The sequence below is a fragment of the Chiroxiphia lanceolata genome, chromosome 17 (assembly GCF_009829145.1).
Source record: "Chiroxiphia lanceolata isolate bChiLan1 chromosome 17, bChiLan1.pri, whole genome shotgun sequence".
Lineage (NCBI taxonomy): Eukaryota > Metazoa > Chordata > Aves > Passeriformes > Pipridae > Chiroxiphia > Chiroxiphia lanceolata.
Window position 1 is genome coordinate 11,547,966 of NC_045653.1, and position 20,703 is coordinate 11,568,668.

General features: G+C 48.1%; 2 protein-coding genes across 11 annotated transcripts in view; both read right to left on the reverse strand.

Moving 5' to 3' along the window:
• Positions 1-2,101: 2,101 nt before the first annotated feature.
• On the reverse strand, positions 2,102-9,097 carry TNFRSF6B (TNF receptor superfamily member 6b). 4 transcript variants are annotated; one of them, XM_032704938.1, is made up of 6 exons: positions 8,943-9,097; positions 8,341-8,468; positions 7,731-7,808; positions 6,815-7,193; positions 4,514-4,708; positions 2,102-2,727 (listed from the first exon to the last, which is right to left on the reverse strand). In XM_032704938.1, exons 3-6 carry the CDS (start codon positions 7,770-7,772, stop codon positions 2,450-2,452), a joined length of 894 nt encoding a protein of 297 aa, XP_032560829.1. In that variant the 5' UTR covers positions 7,773-7,808; positions 8,341-8,468; positions 8,943-9,097; the 3' UTR covers positions 2,102-2,449. The 4 variants fall into 4 exon arrangements, with proteins under 4 accessions (XP_032560829.1, XP_032560828.1, XP_032560830.1 ...); XM_032704937.1 differs by lacking the exon at positions 8,341-8,468; XM_032704939.1 differs by lacking the exons at positions 8,341-8,468; positions 8,943-9,097 and adding an exon at positions 8,292-8,310.
• A 1,870-nt stretch (positions 9,098-10,967) lies between these two features.
• The window catches only part of RTEL1 (regulator of telomere elongation helicase 1), a 45,486-nt gene continuing 35,750 nt past the window's right edge, over positions 10,968-20,703 (reverse strand). For 5 of the 7 annotated variants that reach the window (XM_032705104.1, XM_032705107.1, XM_032705106.1 and 2 more), the window contains exons 32-36: positions 20,039-20,281; positions 18,512-18,685; positions 17,538-17,723; positions 16,930-17,033; positions 10,979-12,372 (exon numbers count right to left, since the gene is read on the reverse strand). In XM_032705104.1, coding sequence (XP_032560995.1) covers positions 12,301-12,372; positions 16,930-17,033; positions 17,538-17,723; positions 18,512-18,685; positions 20,039-20,281 — 779 coding nt within the window. In that variant the 3' untranslated portion in view covers positions 10,979-12,300. Of the gene's footprint in view, positions 12,373-16,929; positions 17,034-17,537; positions 17,724-18,511; positions 18,686-20,038; positions 20,282-20,703 lie in introns of all 7 variants that reach the window. The other 2 variants (XM_032705109.1, XM_032705108.1) reach the window with 2 other exon arrangements.

Here is a 20,703-nt window from a genome sequence, read left to right on the forward strand (position 1 = left end):
GAGCTCTTTGACACGATCTGGGCCATGCCCAGTTAATTAATCACCCTCTCCTGCCCTGGCAAGCTGAGGTCTGTGGTTCCCACTGCAACCTGGCACAGCACATGGGTGCCAGACATTCATCATCCCCCTCCAAGGAGGGGTCAGACATGGTGGGCCCACAGTTCGTGCTGGGAGGGCCACGAGGCTCAGCAAGGCATCACTTCTCAGGAAGATGGGGAGTATCTTCCTGAGATACTCCCTCCCTTCCACACCTACATGGGGTGTTTAACCCCTTGGAGTCACAGCTGTGGGCCACGAACTTTGGCAAACCTCTGGGTGAGAGCAAGCTTGTCAAAGCATCTGCTGCATCTGCTCTATCTGAAGGGGCAAAGGGTCTGTGCAGACTGGTGTCCAGGTGGGACAGAGCACTCACGATGGTTGGTAAAACCCCCAAAATAATAAAAAAGACCTAAAACTTCCTTCCTCTGCACCAACATTCAGCAGAAAAAAACATTTCCTGGGCTCTTCTCCATGGCCACTCTGCTTCCACCTCTGCCAGCGCCTGGTCAGATCCAGACCCCCACGGAGCCCCCAGTCATGAGGCATTGCCAGAACAACCACAGCTCATCCAGGAGTTCAGGGACCAGAGCTGGCTGCCTGTGTAGCTGCTGGAAGCCTTCAGCCCACACCCCAGCTTTTGCCTTGCTGGTGAGAAGGGCAGCAAGCTCCAAGGACCACACAAAGTGTCCCAGGACCCTGAGCTCAGCCACCAGGCCCTATAGGCACTTCCATCTCAGCACTGAGGTCTTCTATCACAAAAAAATGCACAGAGAAGGCACCTCTTTCTCTTCAAAAGTCACCCAACTAAACCAGGATCTAAGATAATGATTATCAGCTTCTTGCCAACAACATTCCCATTTTCCCTCCTCCTCAACTTCCACATATTTGAAGAAGCCACAGTGGTGTGGATGAAGAACAGGAGGTGGTTTCTGCACTTACAACCCTCCATTCTTGCTCCATGTCAGACTAAGGACACCGAATCCTTTGTGCTGAGTCAGGACTAACTGCAATGCAGCAGGATGGGAATCCTTCAAGGAGCTGCAGCCAATGCTGGAGGCTCTGGCTGCTCCTGCCTTCAATCCATCAGCTCTGGGTGTCCTGCCTTGCACTCTGCCTCAGAGAAAACTGAGTGTGGGGGCACTTCCACATAGCACATGCTTCAGAGAGCTTTAAATAGCTCCAAGTTGGGGGAAAATATTCCTCTTTCGAACCACAAACTATTCCTGGCAACTGCTTAGTTAAAAAAGAGCTATAAAAAGTCCAACTCATTCAAGGCAAACGTAGCTCTGCCGTCATCATTGTTACAGGCTGGAAAATGCCCGAGGGGGTCACTCTTGTTGACTTTCCTAAGCAACATCCGCTTAAAAAACCCTTCTGCAGTCAGCACAAGTGCCCCAAGCCTGGTCCTTGGCTGACTGAGCAACTCTTCACTTGCTGCAGTATCTGGTTGGGTCTGGGAACAAATCTGGGGCTCAGAGGGGACATGGTTGGGTTGAGCCAAGAGACCTGAGCTTCACCCTGGCCAGCGCAGACAGACTGCATCCCACTGGCACATGGCCTTACCATGGCTCACAGGGGCTGGAACTGGTGGGCTGTGGGGTGGCTGGTATTGTGTGATCACCAAATCACAGAATGGTTTGGGCTGGAAGGGACCTTAAAGTTCATCTTGTTCCAACCCCATGCCATGAGCAGGGGTGCCAGCATGCTGAGAAGTAGGTGCAAAAAGCAGGCAAGGGTAAGCAGGATCAGATATGACAGTCTGGGACTCCCAACATCACCTCCAAATGAGACTAGGAAAGGACTCTGGTGACAGAGAATTGTATAATAAAATAACTTTGGTTTCTTTCTTTAGAAAACAACTTTCACAAAAGGTATAAAAATAGGTAGTTAAGAAATACATTTCAAGCTGGATGTACCACTGATTTTGGGACATCTACCCCCACCCTGTGCCTCAGCAGCAACTGCCTTCTCAAACTAAAGCGCGACAAACAAATGCAAGTGAATCCTCTGTAGGAAATACCGTTACATAACTAAACCCTCCAACGAAACCAAACTTACACAGTTTAAAACAAAGCCAGACAGTTTTCTCTAAAGAGGACTGGGTTATTCACAGAAATAATGACCCTGGGTGCAGGTTTCTCTTCTGATAAAATATTGAGCCTTGTCAAGGGCTGGAAAATCTGTGGCCAACACCTGGAGAGGTCCCAGGAGCTGTGCCAGTGTAGGGACACTGCTGTTCACACATCCCATCCCATCCCATCCCACCGCTGCCACGGCACGGTGTCACTCCAACCCGTCACTCATCTCTCATACTGCTTTTCAAGTTATGCTTGGAAAGATGAATAAATTAATGAAGCCACAGAAGGAAAAAACCAAACCAAAAAGCACCCAAAAAGTCCAGTTCGTGCTCTCAGAGCAGCAGGAAGCGCTTGCGGACCTCCTCCTCGATGGAGTGGAGCTTGACAAGGCGCAGCGCATCCAGCAGCTTCTTGATGACCTCGTAGTGCTCCTCTTTCTTGTGAGTGAGGAAAGTCCGGAATTTCTCCTGGATGGCTGCCCTGGTCCATGGTTGCTGCTTCCTTGGTGAGCGCTCCAGGATCTGCTGGAGACGCTTCAGCTTCTTGACGGGGATGTTCTGATACACCACAAAGTCTATCATGGCTTGTTCACAGTCGTCGTCCTCTACAGCTGGTGGGGGGAAAATAGCTGGAGGTTAGAGGGAAGTGAGCCTGGGACACTGGAGAGCAGGACACAGCCCTGCCAAGCCTCTCTGTGGGATGTCTGCCCCGGGAGGTGGTGGATGCCCCATCCCTGGAAGTGTTCAAGGCCAGCTTGGATGGGGCTCGGAGCAACCTGTTCTAGTGGAGGGTTGAACTTCCCATCAGTGACCCATGCTACGTGTGGCAGTTGGACAACAATGTGTAAAAGTTCCTGTAATTCTGAAAAAAATTAACTATACCTGTTCCAGGCTCCTCCCCGTCAGGGAGTAGAGGAAGAGGGAAAGTTCAGAAAAATCTGGAGTAATTGCAATAAGTGTTTACACATTATTTTTCCTGCAAGTTTCTGTTCTCCCATGCAGATTTGTACATCTCGTGACAGGACAAGCCCCAAGCACAGCCCAAATCAGGGCACTGAGACAGATCCGGCCCCAGTTTGTGGAAGCTCCTGGAGGGCATCCAGCAAAAGGAATGAAAACAAAGAATTTTCAAGAGACCAAGGCCAAAGGATTACTCAATCAAGGAGAGAGAGATTAACTCAGTTTCGTGCTGTTGCAAACTGGGAATGGTTTCACTGGTTATAGTGGGATGGATTGGGCTCCACTGCTCAGGCTGATGATGAGCAGGTCCCAGTGTGCCTCCTGAGCAAAATCATGACAAAACAGAGCTAAAAATACCCTTCAACTCCCATTGCCAGGGCCTCCTCTCCTCTATAAATAGCCGCAAGGGGCCAGTCTGGCTGCGGGGCTGTTTCCTGATGCACGTGCTGATGATGCTGCCCCCACCTGACCACCCCCCACTCCCAGGACCATGTCCTGCTGATGACAGAGCTTTTCATCTCTCTGCAGAGGGATCGTGCTCCTGGCAGGGAACTCATGGTGTGATTCAGGATTGGTAAGGAGAAATGCCTGGGTTGGTGGTGCCAGGAGAGGATGGAAAGGCGAGAGCTGCTGGGGAAAACAGCCCAGATCACCGCTGTCATAGATCACCCCTGAGCCAGCCCTCTGCTCTGCCCTGCACCTGTTCTTTTGCCAAGAAAGGTTGGACCAGATGGTCCTTGAGGTCTCCTCCAACCCAGAGTTCTGGGATTCTCTGATCTGTGCCCACTGGCTGCTCCTGCCTGACCTTCCACCTCCACTGAGGCTCATCTGTACCATCGCAGTGACACAGTTGGCACCACGTCTCTACTTTTTCAGCTGATAGGTCAAAATCCACCCTATGCTCAGCTCTGATTAACCTTGGACTCTGCTACATTCAACCTGCACGAGACCAGGCCATGCTGCAATAAAAGCTTCCGGAAAACAGGCTGAAGCCTGGGAAAAGGGAGCACAGGATCCATGCCAGGAGCCATGCTGGATCCCTCAGCCCTTCTCACCTTGGCTGTTTGCATGGCCATCAGATATCAGTTATCAGCTACAGTCAAAAGGCTGCCAAAACTGTCCTCCTGTCCTAGCATTCCCAGTTGTTCGTGGTAAGATCCAGCAGGATTTTACTGCCAGTTCTTTGTTCTCACTGAGTGGTGGCCATTGCTTAAGCCCAGCAACCTGTCTTTGCACTATGGGACTGACACTGGAGGGGGAGGAAGGCAGGCAGACAGACAGACTGTATTCTACCTGTAATTATTATTAATTACATACTTTTACAAACCATTTCACTTCATTTTGCATCTAAGTAGGAGAAAGTCACCAGAAAGTTTGCTCTTGCCCCAGCAGCATCGTGGTCCTGGCACCCCCTGTGCCCACAGATCTGCGGCTCACCTGGTCCCTGCGTGGTGTTGCCTTTCCCCAGTCTGCAGGAGGTGCAGAGGGTGTCATGGAACTGGTTGCCCTGAACGTTGGTCACCTTCCCCTGCTGCTCACAGTCCTGGTGTGGCTGGCAAGGATCAGTGCTGGAGTTGGAGGAGAAGAAGCCGGGGGGACACTCGTGGCACTTGGTGTCCTCAAAGGGGGTACCTGTGCACGGAAAGACAAGGGGCCTGTCAGGTGGCAAGCTGGGAGCAGAGGCAGGAGCTGATGCCAGACACCACTGGAGCGTGAGGGTGATGTTTTGGAAATGATCACTGCCTGTAACTTCCCTGGGCACTGCATGTTCCTGTGTGGGGCAAACAGCAACGCTTTCCCCAGCCTTCTCCCAGCCCGTGCCAGTAAATCGTCACCAGCACCCTGACACAAGAGGACACCTCATCTGCTATGAAAAGGGCCACCTCCCAGGTAGGAGCTGCAGCTGGGCCAGTGGGTGAGCTGCCAAACCAGCCCTTTTGTTCCCAGTGGAGCCAGAGGCTCCCAGCCAAGTGAAAGTAAAAGTCACTGAGGAGATGAAAGCACATCGTCACTTCCCACCCCGGCTCCGGGCCAGCCCTGCCCGTGGTGTCACAGGGACAGTGCCACGCAACCAGGATTGCACCAGGCATCTTGCACGTTCCCTAGGAGCCCTGATACAGCAGATCTCACACTCCTTTCACCTTCTTTTCACGGATCTAATTGCAAACACAATTTCTACCTTGTCACACCCCACTTTAGGCTGTTGCTTTGGCTTTCCCAAGAGAAGTCTGATCTTTCAGGTCCCTCCCAATCCAAACCACTCTATGATTCTAAGTCCCAGCCAGCCCAGCTATAACCCCAACACCAGAGCCACTCCTTGTAAACAGGAAATCCCAAAGAAGCTGATGTCCCCCAGAGGAATCAAAGCCCCCAGTCCACATCATCCCCATCAACACCATCACTGACAGCCCTGGGGTCCTTGCTGTGGGGTTCATCTGTCTGGGCTGGGCTGGGGTGCAGTCCTCCCCACACAAGAAGCCATTTGTAAAAAATAAATTATAATAACAACAAAAAAATGGCTTCTCCTCAAATCCTCAGCTTGCTCACACGGCTCCTCAGTCCTACAGCCAACCCTCCGGACAAATGTCACATTTAATTTCAAAGAGCTTCCCTGTATTGCTTGGAGACCTACTTCCCCTTTCACTGTATTATTGCATTTTGTCATGTCCTACAGAAAATTAAACCCCAAACCTCAGCCTTCAGTATCAGCTGAAGACAACAGGTATTTCTCCTCTGGCAGGTGAGCCTGGAGCTCTTCAATGCCGTGGATGGAAGGACTTCAAAATCCTCTGCTCTTCAAAAGCCTCCACACTTCAAAGCATTAAGGAAAATACTGCTGGGTTTGCTGGTGCTGCCCACGCTGGTTTGTTTGTACCCAGCTGTGGTTTCCAGGCAGACCCTGGTCCTTGGTGGTTCAGGGGAGCAAGAAAAAGGAGAAAGAGGGAAAGCCACTTCTAGGCAGCTTATATTTTCAGAAAGTTTGCACACATACACATAGAGCAACTAAGGGAGCAGAGAAATGTGTACTGGGGAAACAATGGGAAAATAAACCCCCTAAAATCTCTCAGAAGTTACATCACACAAGAAGATGGAGTGTCAGACTCATGAATCGAAACAAGGCTGATTTTATGGGTTTGGAACCTGGCCATGTATCCACTGTGTATTTTCAACACAAATTGTTCTCCTAATTGCTCAGTAAAAACCCACAAAACCCAGCCCCAGGGCTACACACATCCACCAGCCCTGCCCTTGCATCATCAGCCACCTTTTTCAGTCCAGACAATCAGCCTTCTCAGCTCCTGGGCTACCTGATGCAGAAAGAAAGGAACTCTTGGAGGAGCAAGAGCAACTTGGACCTTCTCACCTGTCCAGAGCCACACAGGGCCAGCAGCTGCTCCAGGGATGGGCAAGTCACAGCCTGGCTCTGCCTGTTGCAGCAGGTGAGGGAGGCAACTGGGATTGGCATGTCCCACCCAAGTGTGGTGCTGGGGATTTCACAGGCTTTCAAAGTTAAAGCTGGGGGAAAACCCAATCAAATTCCTCCTTGGAAAAAAAAATTAGGAGCAGTTTCACCTGCCAGCGAGGATGGTAGTGTGATAGTGAGCTAAAAGGGAGTAGGTCAGGCTATGAGCAAGCATTGGCTGCTGTATTTCTCCTTGATTTTTAGCTTTAGCGGGGATTTTGGGATGTGACAAGAGCCTTGTGAGCACGCACAGCACTGCCTGTTTGGGTATTTACCTGGTTTCTCCACGCCGGAGCCCGGCGGGCACTCGGAGTGCCTGATGCAGAGCTCCATGTCCGAGTAGTATCCCTCCTGGCACTGACAGACGCGGTTGTGTGTGGCATCGCACTGCTGCACCTCCACCTGCTTCTCGCCGCAGATCACGTTGCAGTACCGGCACTTCTCCAGGTAGTTCCAGTACTGCGTGTAGTGCAGCTCCGGGCAGGGCTCGCACAGGGTCGGGCTGTCCCTGCTGCAGTGTCGTGACACGAATGTCCCCGGCGGGCACTGATCGCACGTGATCCTCTCGCTCGTCACCGGGTCCTTCCATGGGTACGTGGGTTGGGCTTTGCAACCGAGTTCAGCCAGGAACAGGAGGAGGGGGGGAAACATCCACTGCAGCAAAGACAGCGCAAAGAGCCCTGAGCTCGTCCTCTGGCAGAGGCGGGAGCAGCAAACGCGGCTGCTGCTGTTACAGAACTTGTTATTGTTGTAGGTACAAGAAATCATCCTCCCTCCCTATGCTGTCCAGGGGTAAAGCATCGGTGGTACCGGGGAGGAGCTGCTGCCCCCTGTGCCTCCCCATTGCCTTCCCTTGCCATCCCAGGTGACAGAGCATCCTTCCCAAATCCATTTGTGATGCCTTCATTACCCCGTTTCCCTCTTTCAGAACTCAAAGCAGGTCCAGTACATTCCCCTCTATCATCCCAGTCAGTTCCCCCTGTCTGACATAAGAGAGACCCTGGCAGATCAAGAAGCAGAAGGGAAGTTTTCCAAACCAGCAAATACATAGCATGCTCCATAGGAACTCAAAGACTTTTTTTGGAAACCCAGTTGCTCAGGATAGTACTGGAAAATCCCAGAGCTTGTTTATCCCCCACTTTCCTTTTTCAAAGCACATGTGCCCAACCTGACGAGCAGACAGCATTTTACCTTGGATGGATGCCTCAAACTCGGCATGTGGCAGGATGGCATCACTGCATGGGGCTTCTGAGCGCCGGGATCAGAAACCTGAGGAGACAGAGAAGGTTTCTCAGGGGCTGGTGCTGGCTGGGCTGGAGCTCCTCTCGGCGGCAGTGGGGCCAGCCAGCCAGCAATAAGGTAGAAAGAGGGAGAATGGGAAGGGCAGATAGTAAAGGGCTGTTGGGAAGAGCTTATATAGGGAAGGGCTGTTGGGAAGGACTGCGTTTCCTCGCCTGCTTTGCTCCGAGTCAGCCCTTCCTCCGAGGGAGATGCCAGCTCTTCCCAGCCCAGGGACGGAGCAGAGCCTTATAGCGGCTGCGGGCGGGAGGCTCTGACCGCACACCCACGCAGCGCCCGACACGCGCAATCGCCTGGGGTGGGGGAAAGTCACCCCCAGCCCACCCAGAAGAGGGGGAGCAGAAGCGGGTGAAGTGGCGAGGCAGCAGCCAGGGTCTCCCTTTCCTCCCCTTCCCTCCCTCGTGTTGAGAGACCCCTCTTGCGCAAGCGACTGCTCCATCCCGGCCCCCCCACCTCTCCCGCCCCCTGTGACTCCTCACCGGCTCCCGAAGCCTTCTCGGACCCCCGTTGCGGCGGCACCGGCTCCGCTTTCCCGTCCCGACGCTCCCCCTCTTCCTGAGCGCCGCTTTCGCTCTCGTTTCTGCGTTTGCCTCTGAAAGTGAAGCTTTCGGGGCGATAAAGCGCGTTTGCCTGCGCGGAGGAAGGAGGCAGGTGGGATTCGCACAGTTTTTCAGAGCTCTGTAGGTTTTACAGGGTGTCGGTGTGGAATTGTTTTCTGGCAGGGCAAAGGCAGAGAGATTCCCCCGAGAGCGCGCCCCGTTCTCCGGCCGTAAATGCCAAATAACTTCCCAGTAACAGCAGTTGCCTCTCGCTGTCAGGGCACAGTTTGCCCCCCAAAGGCAGCCCAGAGGGGCCGATTCTGGCCCTGGCTGGAGGCAGTGGAACCGGCTCTGTGGGGATCATCCCCCCGGCTCTGCCAGGGGCTCTGGAGCGAGACCCCATCCCAGTCCCTCACCCTCCGAGGTCACTGACCCTGCCATACAGCCCCGATCTCAGTGCTTAGGCGCTGCATTCCTAAAGCCGGCTCAGAGCTTCAACTCTGTCCTTCCGGGAGCACCGAGGATGACGCTGTGTCCAGCTGTAACACTGAACACTCACAGGTACCTTTTGTGGGACCACAACATCCAGCAGCTGAGGGGGTCAGCACTTAAATCCCTTACAGGTGACACTGTCATAAGTCTTGGACCTCAAGGATTTCAGTGGAAACTGAACTCAGCCTTGCAGGTACAGGGCTGGGCAGAGCATGTACTGCTGCCTGCTCACCCTGCACTGCCACTGCTTCAATACACAGGACTCTTGCACTTTGTCCTTCTGCCCTTTCTCACCAGATTCCCTCTGAACAGGAATCGGTGAAGAGTCAAAACCAGATCACATGCTCAAAAACCAAATGCAAAATCTCTGGAAATGTGGGGGAACCACAGTGAGGACCTGAGAGGATGTGGAGGTTTTCTCCTCAGGAGCCAGCAGCCACATGATTTTGCAGATCAGTACAGAGAATTAACAATCCTGCATTTGCCTTTTGCAAGAGGCGAAGGAGCCTCTCACCTCCAGCTGTCAGTCACCAGGGCTGAGGATGGAGAATCTCCTGGACTTCATTCTTAACGCTCTTAAAGATCAAACCTACAAGAGCTAAACACACCATTCACCAAGAAAATCAAACCCAGTTCTCTGCTACCCAGAAGGAGAAGGAAACCTTGATGGTCAGGAAGAATCCAAAGCTCCTTCCAGTAAGTTAAGTTTCTATCCATCAAGGTAAAAGAAAGTTCTCAGGCTCCAGCAGGAGCCAAGGAGGGTCAGAACTCTGGTCTGACAGCAGGGTCTGGGCTGTGTTTATTTACACTTTACACAGAACAGGTGATGGGCTGAGTTTCATACATCACTCTAAAATGGTTTTTAATTTTACTGCTAGTTTATCTTAATCCCCTGTAGCTCTCCAAAGTAATCCTGATGATTCGTAAATTGTTTTGACATAATCCTGGAACTGAAGAGTGTCAGGGTTTTGCTTTGTCAGTATGTATCAGCTCAGGAATTAGTAAACTAATCTCCCAGCAGTCCCCAGAGACTGAGGCACAGCCCATTGAGGGATGTTTTTTTTTGATGAACCTCTTCACTAGACTGGACCCAGCAGGAAGCCCAGCTCTGAGCCCACCTGGCTGGAGAGTTTCAGTGAGGGCAGATAAGCCACAGACAAGGACCACGAGAAAGAATTTCCAGGATGAAGGGATAGAATGCACCCTCAGCAAGTTTGCTCCTCAGCACAAGAAAGGCAAGGAGCTACTGGAGAGGGTCCAGTGGAAGCTAAAAAGATGATTTGGGGTCTGGAGCATCTCTTGTGAGGAGAGACTGTGGGATCTGCGCTTGTTCAGTCTGGAGAAGAAAAGACTGGGAGGGGGTCTCATTAATGCATATAAATATTTCAAAGGTGGGTGTCAGAGGATGGTGCCAGACTCTTGTCAGTGGTGTGCAGTGACAGGATGAGAAGCAATGGCCACAAACTAAAACAAAAGAAGTTTCACCTCAGCATGAGGAATAAGTTTCCATGGAGGGCGGCAGAGCACCGGAACAGCATTGTTTCTCTGCCCTGTGTCACTAACAATGGAGCACTCCCAGGTAGAACAGTCTCCATACTAAACTCCAGGAAAAAGCACAGCTAGAAGTATATTTTAGTTGAAGGGAAAAAAATAAGTGTCATAATATTTGTCCCAGCCAATCCCACGCATTTTTTAAAGTGCTTCCTTTAGTCTTGCTGGATCTGGCAGCATTTTTGGAGCCCACAGCAGGTAATTTCCATCAGCAAAACTGACCAAAACTATGTGGCACTGCCCCGAAGATGCTCAGAGCTCATGGCTGTGCTATGGTTTCCCTCCAGTGGCACGAGCAGTCAGCTGCAGCTTTCCTGGGAGAGACCTTCAGAGCAAAACAGGCACTGAACTATCCACCAATAAATGACATTTCACCACTCACTGCTCCCAGCCTCACCCTTTCCCCAGCTCATCCTGGCCAGGGGAACACATCCAGAATTAAAAATGGGCATTGAAAAGGAGTGACAGGGACCTGCTTGGGAGCAGCTGAGGGACTTTGCCCCAGTCAGAAAACCCGGATCACCCCAAAAAGGCAAAACATGAGCCTGATCTGCTGCTCCTGGGAGCATCTTTTATTTATTTAAAAAAATCCCTTCAACAATGCAGGAGTTGCTTTACTTGTTACAAAAGCAAAGGAGAACTAAGGATGATGAAAAGCACTCGGCGCAACTTGAGAAGGTTCAACACCTTGACCAACAAATAAAATTAGGCACATTTCAGGTATGGAGTTGCTTTGGTGACACCAGTTTTGAATTCTATAACCAGGGAAATAAGAACCTCTGCTAAAATTCAACTCTGTTTTCAGTTTTATCAATTATTAACAATAAAATTTTATTAGGATAAAATTTTCTAAATTCCATTGATGTGAAAATCACCAACAGGGTGATTTTAACCTTTTTACATGTTCCTACCAGGACCATTGAGACCCAATACCTAGTAAATTTTATATCTGGTCATTTCTTTAAAACTTTTTTTTTTTTTAATAAAACCAAACCCAAATAAGACAACGGTTTTATGTACCATCTTATTTACAGCACCTATGTTAGATTTAAAATGGATAAAATTTTCCAGGTTTACCACTTATACCCACTACTCACAGAGAGTGGAAGTATTAAGGAATTTTTTTTAACCCATCTAACATGATACATTTTTAAGTTTTAGATTGATTAGTTCCTTTTTCTTCTTGGAAAACAAACATCAGATAACACAGACATATGGAAACAGCAGCACTGAGCAGAGAATAAAGGTTCCTTAGAAGCACATTTCAAAAAAATCCCAGCACAATGGAAGATGGAATAAGGCTCTGGGGTGCACAGATGAGAGGGAGCTTCTGCTTACCATCCACCACTGGAATATTTCTGTAAAAAATGATCCTTTCAGTATCTTTTGCTATTGGAGACAGTGGCTGCTGCCAAACACCAAACAGTGATTGTGAATCACCTCTTCCAGGAACACCGGTGTGGTATGGATGGGTAGTCTGGCCTCCTTAGCCAGCTCAGTTTCACTGTAACAGCGTTCCTGGGGTTTTCCCAGGGTCTGGTATTACTTGAAGGGCACGTAAATGACAGATGCCCCTAAGGATATAAAATTTCAGCCTAAGAGTGGCCACAAGAGAATTCACAGGTTAAAACAAGTAAAAAGTTAACCTTCCTAGTTCCAACAGAAGATAATGTCCTGCTTTGTTTCCTGCAGCGAGACCTTTCAGACTCGATCCCCTCCGTAGGAAAATGATACGTGTTGGTGCATCGTAATCCAGAGGAAAGGATCAAAGGGATTTACATGAACCTCCATTCTGCTTCTGCTCAGTGGCAGAGCTGGAGCACAGCCACCACCTTCTGCTGGGCACAGGGGGCTTGTTGCCCTTCCTGTGGGTGGGATTATTACCATACGAAAACCTGGATTAATTGCTTCCACTTCACGTCACTGCAGCACTCTGGGCACTTCTTCACCACCTGTAGAAAGCAATGAACAAAACACGTGGATAATGTATTTCTTATGGAGGATACACCATAAATGGAGGGAATTTTTATGTGGGCAGACAGTGATGGGACAAGGGGTAGTGGTTTTAAACGGAAAGAGGGCAGGGTTAGATTAGACTTTACAGAGAAATTCTACCCTGTGAGGGTGGGGAGGCCCTGGCACAGGTTGCCCAGAGAAGCTGTGGCTGCCCCATCCCTGGAGGTGTTCAAGGCCAGGTTGGACAGGGCTTGGAGCAATGTGGGATAGTGGAAGGTGTTCCTGTCCATGGCAGAGGGTTGGAACGAGATGAGCTTTTAGGTCCCTTCCAAGCCAAACCACTCTAGGATTCCATGAATAGATTCCATTCTATCACATTTTGTCCAACATGAATCACAAGCCACACTACTCACGGGTCAGTCCCCCAGATATCCTATCTGCCATTTGCATCCTCAGTGTTCCCACACAGTTATTTTGTGTTATTTTGCCAGTAACAAAAAGAAGAGAAAAAAGCCTCCCAGCAAAGTGGCACCAAACTTTCCAGCAGTTGTCTCAGGTTAATTTACAGCTATGACACGTCTGCACAACTAAAATACAGGAACAAGGAAATGCAGAGCTGCAAGAGCTGCTGTGAAGTACAGCTGTACTTTTGAGTAAAGTCCCCTCAAGCGGCTCATGAGTTCCCTGAATCCCTGCTTCCTCCTGCGCTGATGGGAATGAAGAGTGTCCTGGACATACCCGAACATGGGTGGCACACGTGGTCATGATCAAGAGCTTTGTAGGGGAACCAAGCACATTTATTTCTTCATAGCACCCCACACCTTTCTCAGCAGGAGACACGAGGGCATGTGAGGCACCATTTCTCCACTCAGGTTTCAGTTTGCTTCTTCCCTAATCTTCAATTTTAAAGTCATTTGACCTGCACGTGAATCCCACCTGCTCTTTTCGTAGCTTGCAAATTACCGGTAAAACTAAAATGCTCTGCTTACTTCAAAGGGGAGACAGTAAAAAAAAAATAAATTTAAAAAATTATTCTCTGGGAGAAGACTGCCACCTCAGGAGGCTAAAATGATGGTCACCTACATCAGTGGCACTGCACAAGCTTCCCTGCAGTGTGCAAGTTCATAATTAAAATCACAGAATGGTTTGGGCTGGAAGGGACCTTAAAGCCCATCTCGTTCCAACCCTCTGCCACGGGCAAGGACATCTTCCACTATCCCAGGTTGCTCCAAGCCCTGTCCAACCTGGCTTTGAACACTTCCAGGGATGGGGCAGCCACAGCTTCTCTGGGAAACCTGTGCCAGGGCCTCCCCCCAGGGAAGAATTTCTTCCTAATATCCAATCTAACCCTGCCCTCTGTCAGTGTGAAGTCATTGCAAGAAAGGGTGCAGTCTGCAAGGTAGGCTCTAGCAGTAGGATTTTGGTTCTAAAAACATGAATTTAAATACCACAAATGGATGGGGAGAGGAAAACTCACTTTACCTCCCAGCAGACAGTGATTTGCCAAAGACAATTTTAAGTGTAAAATATAACTGTGAAATCTGGTATTATTGGCCTATATTGCAGATAGTCTACATGAGAATAACTCATTCTCTCTGGAAGAACTGCTTGAATAAATGATGCATTTAAACACTGGAAAGCAGCAACAGCGCTCTGGAGAAAAAGCTACACCCCAAAGCAGCGTGTCCTGGCCCAGTTTCTGCAAGGTTTCCCCAGCACAGTGAATCACCCAACATGCTCCAGCACTAATCCCTCTAATACCCCTGCAGCTGCAGGGAATTCTGACTGCTCCTCCAAAAGCTTCTAAAAGCTTCCAAAACCATTCACTGCCTCTCCCCACCAGTATTTCGCTACAACAACAAATTGGAAAAGATCACAATTTGCAAACCCTGCATTGTGAATGAGGCTGTTAGTCACTTCCTCGGGGGACAATCCGCACCAAGGGACTTTTGAGCTGAAAAAACAGTGAGTAAGTTGTTAGCAAAGCAAAAAGGAGTTTTAAATGCAGCCCAGTCAGAGCTGACAAAGCCTAATGCCATCTGACGAGAGCTCAGAGCTCAGATGTGGTTGCTCATTTCCTGCTGGTAAAGGTAACTCTGTCCCAAACACATCCCTGTCACGGATGGAGCCGATTGCCTGTTTGACCTCCCAAAGAATGGATGTGTTAGGAGGTGGCTCCTCTGGGACTGGTTTCAGAGAAACACAGAATAGTCTTCCTGTTTGCAATCCTGTGCTCTCCCAGGAGGCTGTGCTTCCTTCTCAGCTCCATGACCAGCAGAAAACAGTTCTGACTCAGCACTGGGAGAACCATTTCTGCATCAGTCCAAGTAATATCCTAATCCACAACAGGTTTAGATATTAGGGAGAATTTCTCTGTGGAAAGGGTTGGAAAGCACTGGAACAGGCTGCCCAGGGAAGTGATGGGGTCGCCATCCCTGGCAATGTTCAAAAGTCACGTGGATGTGGCACCTCAGGACATGGTTCAATGGTGAACACAGTGATGGTGGTGGTTGAACTTGATCTTAAAGGTCTCTTCCAACATTAACCATTCTATGACCCTCTTATTTGACTTTTCATTAGTCAAATGACACTTGAATCACATCATGAGCCACTTAAGACTCCTCTACACAGACAGCACTCATCACCAAAAGGTATGTCATAAGTAAGATTACTCAGGTAAGTGGCAAAGATTGAAATCCATTAATAATAAATGACCCACAGGGAATGACTTGTTTCTTCAAACATGATTTTGCACTGGATATCTGGATAGAAGAGAAGGAACACTTCCAGTTGGAAGGGACCTACAGTGATCCCCTAGTCCAACTGCCTGACCACTGCAGGGTCCAACAGAAGTTAAACCATAAAGGGCACTGGGGAAATGACCATCTCTCTAGGGAGCTTCTTCCAGTGTTTGATCACCCTCTTGGTAAAGAATGTTTCCTAATATCCAGTCTGAATCTCCCTGATAGAGCTTTGAACCATTCCCATGCATCCTGACACTGATCCCAGGGAGAAGAGCTCAGCACCTCCCTCTCCATGTCCCCTCCTTGGGAAGCTGCAGAGATCCACGAGTTCATCCCTCAGCCTCCTTTCTCCAAACTAGGCAAGCCCAGAGTCCTCAGCCATCCCTCCTAGAAGGTGCCTTCCAGTCCTTTCCCACCTTGGCTGCCTCCTCTGGATGCTCTCAAGTACCCGAGTCTGAAACACAATCTAATCTAGTAGGTCAAATTACTCTAATCTCTGGTCTAAGAAATGTCAGTCAGATAAAAGAGTTATTAAAAAAAAATCGGGCTGAGCAAGTTGTCATTTATCTATGAGCTATGAAAACACCCATTCACTTGAGGATTAAGAAGAAATCCAGACCTCAAAATGACCAATTTCAAGATGAAAACCACAGAAGAAGGTGGTACAATTGCTCAATATACAATAGTTCTAATCCTGTGGATTCTTAAACTGATGAAACAACAACTACAAGTTCCATCTTACTGGCAAAAGGAATGAGTTTTTCCCCAGATATTTTTAAGGTCAAAATTAATGGGCTGAGACAACATAACTACACTGTGGGATGCTAAAATGCTAAAAATAACTCCCTAGGGAGCTCATTCTGTCCTTAATCAACTCAAATCTCAAGCAGCAGAGAATATAAACAAACACTAGTAAAATTCTTGTTGTGACTTTGTTGGGGCCCTTTCTGCAGCAGAGGATTCTGCCTGTCAGATATTCATCCCCATTACACTTTGGCAAAAATGGAAAAATTAAATATTCATCAGCAAGGCCTACTGAATGTTCAGCAACCCCTCAGCTCTTGTAGCAGACTTCCAAACCCAGATTATTATTAACCCCTGGCTGCCACGTCAAATGTTGAGTAAGATGCTCCCAAACACATGCACCATGGGACTGGCTACATCCTCTTGCCCAAAGAATTTCAACCACCAACTTACTCAGATGGGAAAACCAACAGACAGGATGACACAGGAGACACTTGAGCGGGAATGTAGAAACACAGACTCATGGAATCATTTGCCTGGGAAAGACCCTTTAAAATCATCACGTCCAATGCCTGACCCAGCGTTGCCAAAGCCACCATTAAACCACGTCCTTTGGTGCCACGTCGCCACATCTTGAATCCCCTCAGGGATGGTGAGTCAACCACTTCCCCGGGAAGCCTGTTCCTGATTTCCCTCATCTCATGATAGTGCTTTACAGTAGGATTTTGATGGGGAAAATAACGGTTAACACATGAAAAAACTGACACATTTTTTTCAAGCTGACTCCACAGCTTGTCGCCTTTGTAGTTTTAGACAGGAAAACACGTGGAGGCAGCTCAGAAAGATGCAAATGTGTAAAATCCCCAGCTTAAAGCAGAGGTCTGCTTCCAATCACATTGTAAAACATGGAAAATAATGAAACAGGTGATAAATCTTCCATTGGGATTTGGGTGTTCTTTCTGTAAACAGCAAAATTCTGTTTTTAGGCTTGTTCACACGGTTCTCATGAAAAGCACAAAATTCTCCAGCAGTTTCAGGAAAAATCAGACCAGTAAACAAGAGAACCTTTAAGAACTGCTCCCAGCATGTTTTGCAGCAAGTGAAGTCACATAATGGACATCTAAAGGGCACATCATCCTCAGATTTGCAGTTAGAGCAGTAGAATCTTCCTAGAACAGAGGGGAGGATGGGGAGAGGGGGAGAAACAAAGAGGAAATGACTAAATTCCAGTAATCACCTGTGAAATTCTTATGCATCCACCTCTCCAGTGCAGTCCAGAAAACAAGGACCACAACCACCTTAACACTGCAATACCTGGCCCTGTTACGTAATTTCTCTCACAAGACGTCACTCAGTCTCCCGGTGCTTCAGATCCCACTTAGAAACTCAGATTACATCCTTCCTTTACCAGGAAGTTGTAGAGAAAAAATTCTGTAAATTCCTGGGAAACTATTGCACCACTGTGATAAAGACAACAAAGCACTTTGAGAGCACGTGGAAGGTGCACAGAGTACAAATGCTGCTCAGCAAACCACGCTAAACCACGTTGCACTTGAGCAAATACAGGCACAAACCACTCATCTCACAGGCCATCAGCGTAATTCTCATTTCTATAACTTATCTTTATTCCCAAGTATTGGAGAATGGCATCCTCAGACCTCAGCTACACCTACCACACTCTGGTTCCAACTCCAGGGGAAAGATGGGCACGACTCCAGAGTCTGTGGGTGCTCTCATCTTACCGGTTCCTTTGGATATTTCAGTCTTTGGCAGCTCAAGTTCACTTTTCTGGCTAAAGCAAAACGAGCAAATCTTACTCTGAATTTTCTCTGGCATGTCAGTCTTAGAAGTGGAAGCATCTGGGGATAAAAAGAAAACCAGCATACAAACTTGTGTCATGCAGAACACAACACACAGACTCTGCAGAACACAACCAGCAGTAAATTCAGCTGTCATTGTGTAAGAAGAGAAAGAAATTTGAATAACTACTTTTTTGCCATTTTAGTTCTGTGGAAATTCTTCCTAGACAGAGTGGATCCACTCCTGTTCCCACCCCATTTAGATGCAAAAATTCTGCCTTCACCCTTAACACACTTCACAGTCTAAAGATGGCAAAACTGTAACTAATTTCTTCATTGTTTCCTTACACTTCTCCATCTCACAATACCTTTTATCTTACACCTGTTTGGGTGGGGTATTTTTAACCCAGTTTGGACACAACCAATGTATTTGATCCTCCTTTACATGCCTTGGGCACAGAGGCTCCAGTGCATGAGATGGACTTTTCACAGGGGCGTGGAGTGATAAGACAGGGGGAATGGCCTTAAACTAAAAGTGGGCAGGATTAGATTGGATATTAGGAAGAAATTCTTCCCTGTGAGGGTGGGGAGGCCCTGGCACAGGTTGCCCAGAGAAGCTGTGCCTTCTCCATCCCTGGAAGTGTTCAAGGTGAGGTTGGATGGGACCTGGAGCAACCTGGTCTAGTGGAAGCTGTCCCTGCCCATGGCAGGGGTTGGAATGAGATGAGATGAGATATGAGCTTTAAGGTCCCTTCCAACCCAAATCATTCTGTGATTCTAAGGCTGTTGAGCACTATCCATCATTAACAAATTAGATTCTAAACTTCAGGCAATTGTTCATTACCAACCTTGTACGTGGCTGTTTCCTTTCGTGTACCAGCTCTCCAAGCTCAGGGGTTTCCCTCCACTTTGCACTGGCTCCTGCAGTTGCTTCTTCCCCTCACCACAGACCATTCCAGTCAAACTCTCACACATCTCTTTGAAATGCTCTTTGTGGTGAGGACGCACAAACATGTAAAACCCTGGCCAAAGGAAAGCACAGTCAAATGCATATGAAAATCAACATCCAACCATGGAACACTCCTTTCTTTGGAGTGGAGAAATTCTTTGGAAGCTGAACAATATCAGCCATATTCCCCAGAGTATCTTCAGCTTGGTGCAACACTTGATTTTTTTTGTGGTCTTCATGATTATGGGGTTTTCCTTGCCAGAAGGCAGATGAGTACTCAGTATGGAGAACAACCCCACTTACCTTGAAATTCTTCTGTTCTCTACAACCCTGCACTTCAACCTGACACAGTACCCGGAAAGACTCTCAGAAAGGAAATTTCTTGCTACTGTTTGGTTGACAAGGATTCACAACACATACACACAAATTCTGTAAACCCCCAGTTTTGATTTATTGCCAAGCACAGACAATTCTATCACAAAGTCCTCTGAGGTCAAAATATTTGCTCCGTAAGACAAGTGCTCAAGGGGACGTTATGACTCAGTACCCCACAACTCATTTCCCTCCCACTCTTCACTGTGCCAAGACTCATCCAACTGGTTCATGCACCAGAAAAAAGATATTTTCTGACAATTTGCAGACTATGATATCTATTTAAGGTCAATTAATACTTACTGTTATTTCCTAAAGACAACAAAACAAAACTCCATCAGCATTTCCTAGCATACACCAAATGTGTAATTTCCTGCAGAGGAGTTCACCTCAGAGACATGGGAGAAGGTGGAACTGAAGTGTCACATCACACAAGCCCCCTTCTTCTTCTTCTTAAAACAATAAAGTCCAATTTCAAATTTCGAAAACCTGCAGCTTCCTAAATCCTCCCATCATTAAACCCATGAAAGGAAAATAAAACAAACCACTTCAGAGAAAATAAAAGTATGACACAGATCCGTAACTATTTCCAGGTAAAGCTCTGTAAAAGAATAATGACCCCAAAGTGTGATTGCTTACCCTAAAACCTGGAAGTGACCTAAGAGCTTAGCACCAGTATAGCAATCACTTTGGCCATGAGAACAAAACTGAGTCAGTTCAATAGTCAGCACTGTTCTTCCTAAAGAGGTAGTAATTGAGGAGAAAAAATGGTCACAAAAGCATCTGACTGAAGTTAGCAGAGCTGAAGGTTAGGACTGGAATTACTGAGGTCTTGTCAAACGTTTTTAATGGACAATTTCTAACTGAACAGACAGAAACAACATTCTATAACCTTGACATTTTTTGCTCTCTGAATGACGTACATTGAACGCCTCTTTCCTGCTGCTCCATTTATCCGGATTGCTAAACCGAGAGATGAGATCTCACACGAGATGACAGCACCAACATCTTTCCAGCCAAATAAAAGTGATTAAAAAAAACCCCCATCCCTTACTTTGTAGGAGGTGAAAGTCCTGTGGCCTCTCCGTGGTGAGGTCTGCGATCACCGATATCATCGCGTCATAATTATCCGTCTTCTTGTAAGCCAGCAACGCTTCGTAGAACTGGCTGTAAGTGCTTTTGTCCAAAGCCCTTTGCATATCCCTGAGATAGGCAGTCCTGAGGGCCTGGTGATGGTCTTTCCTGGAGCCTGCAGGCCTTTCAGCCTCTTTCCTTGGAGTTCCACTGGCATTCTGCCCTGAGAGACAAAGAACACGTGAGAAGAGCCCAAAGAGGAACAAACGGATCACTCCATCATATTGACTTCTCATTTCATTTACAGGGGGTTTCTGGACTACTTCAAAGTGGTAAAGCCAACCCCACCTGCCCAGCCACACACTTCCCTTCAGCATGGCCTTGGCAGAGCCAGACCTGCTCCTGGAAATGGCAATGGAGCAAAATAATTCTGGGGATCACTTTTAGCATTTTCTAGAGTTCTTTGATATTTTCAAATGGAGAAATGTGTCAGAAGGTCACTAAGGAATGAGCAAAAGGTGACACAGAAGACTGTGCATGGAGGTCAGCAATAAATCAGGCTTTGTGCTCCACTGAGGGAGTAAAAGCATCTTAAACAGATGGGTCAGCCAACTCTGCTGGCCTGACATATGGGCAATTTTAAAG

Bases quoted from the DNA above. Each gene is read 5' to 3' on its own strand.
- TNFRSF6B (XM_032704937.1), bottom strand. From the start codon at position 7,772: ATGCCATCCTGCCACATGCCGAGTTTGAGGCATCCATCCAAG. The intron at 7,194-7,730 runs GTAAAATGCTGT...TCTTTGCTGCAG, and splicing joins GTTTGAGGCATCCATCCAAG to TGGATGTTTCCCCCCCTCCT. The intron at 2,728-4,513 runs GTGAGCCGCAGA...TCCCCCCACCAG, and splicing joins CAACACCACGCAGGGACCAG to CTGTAGAGGACGACGACTGT.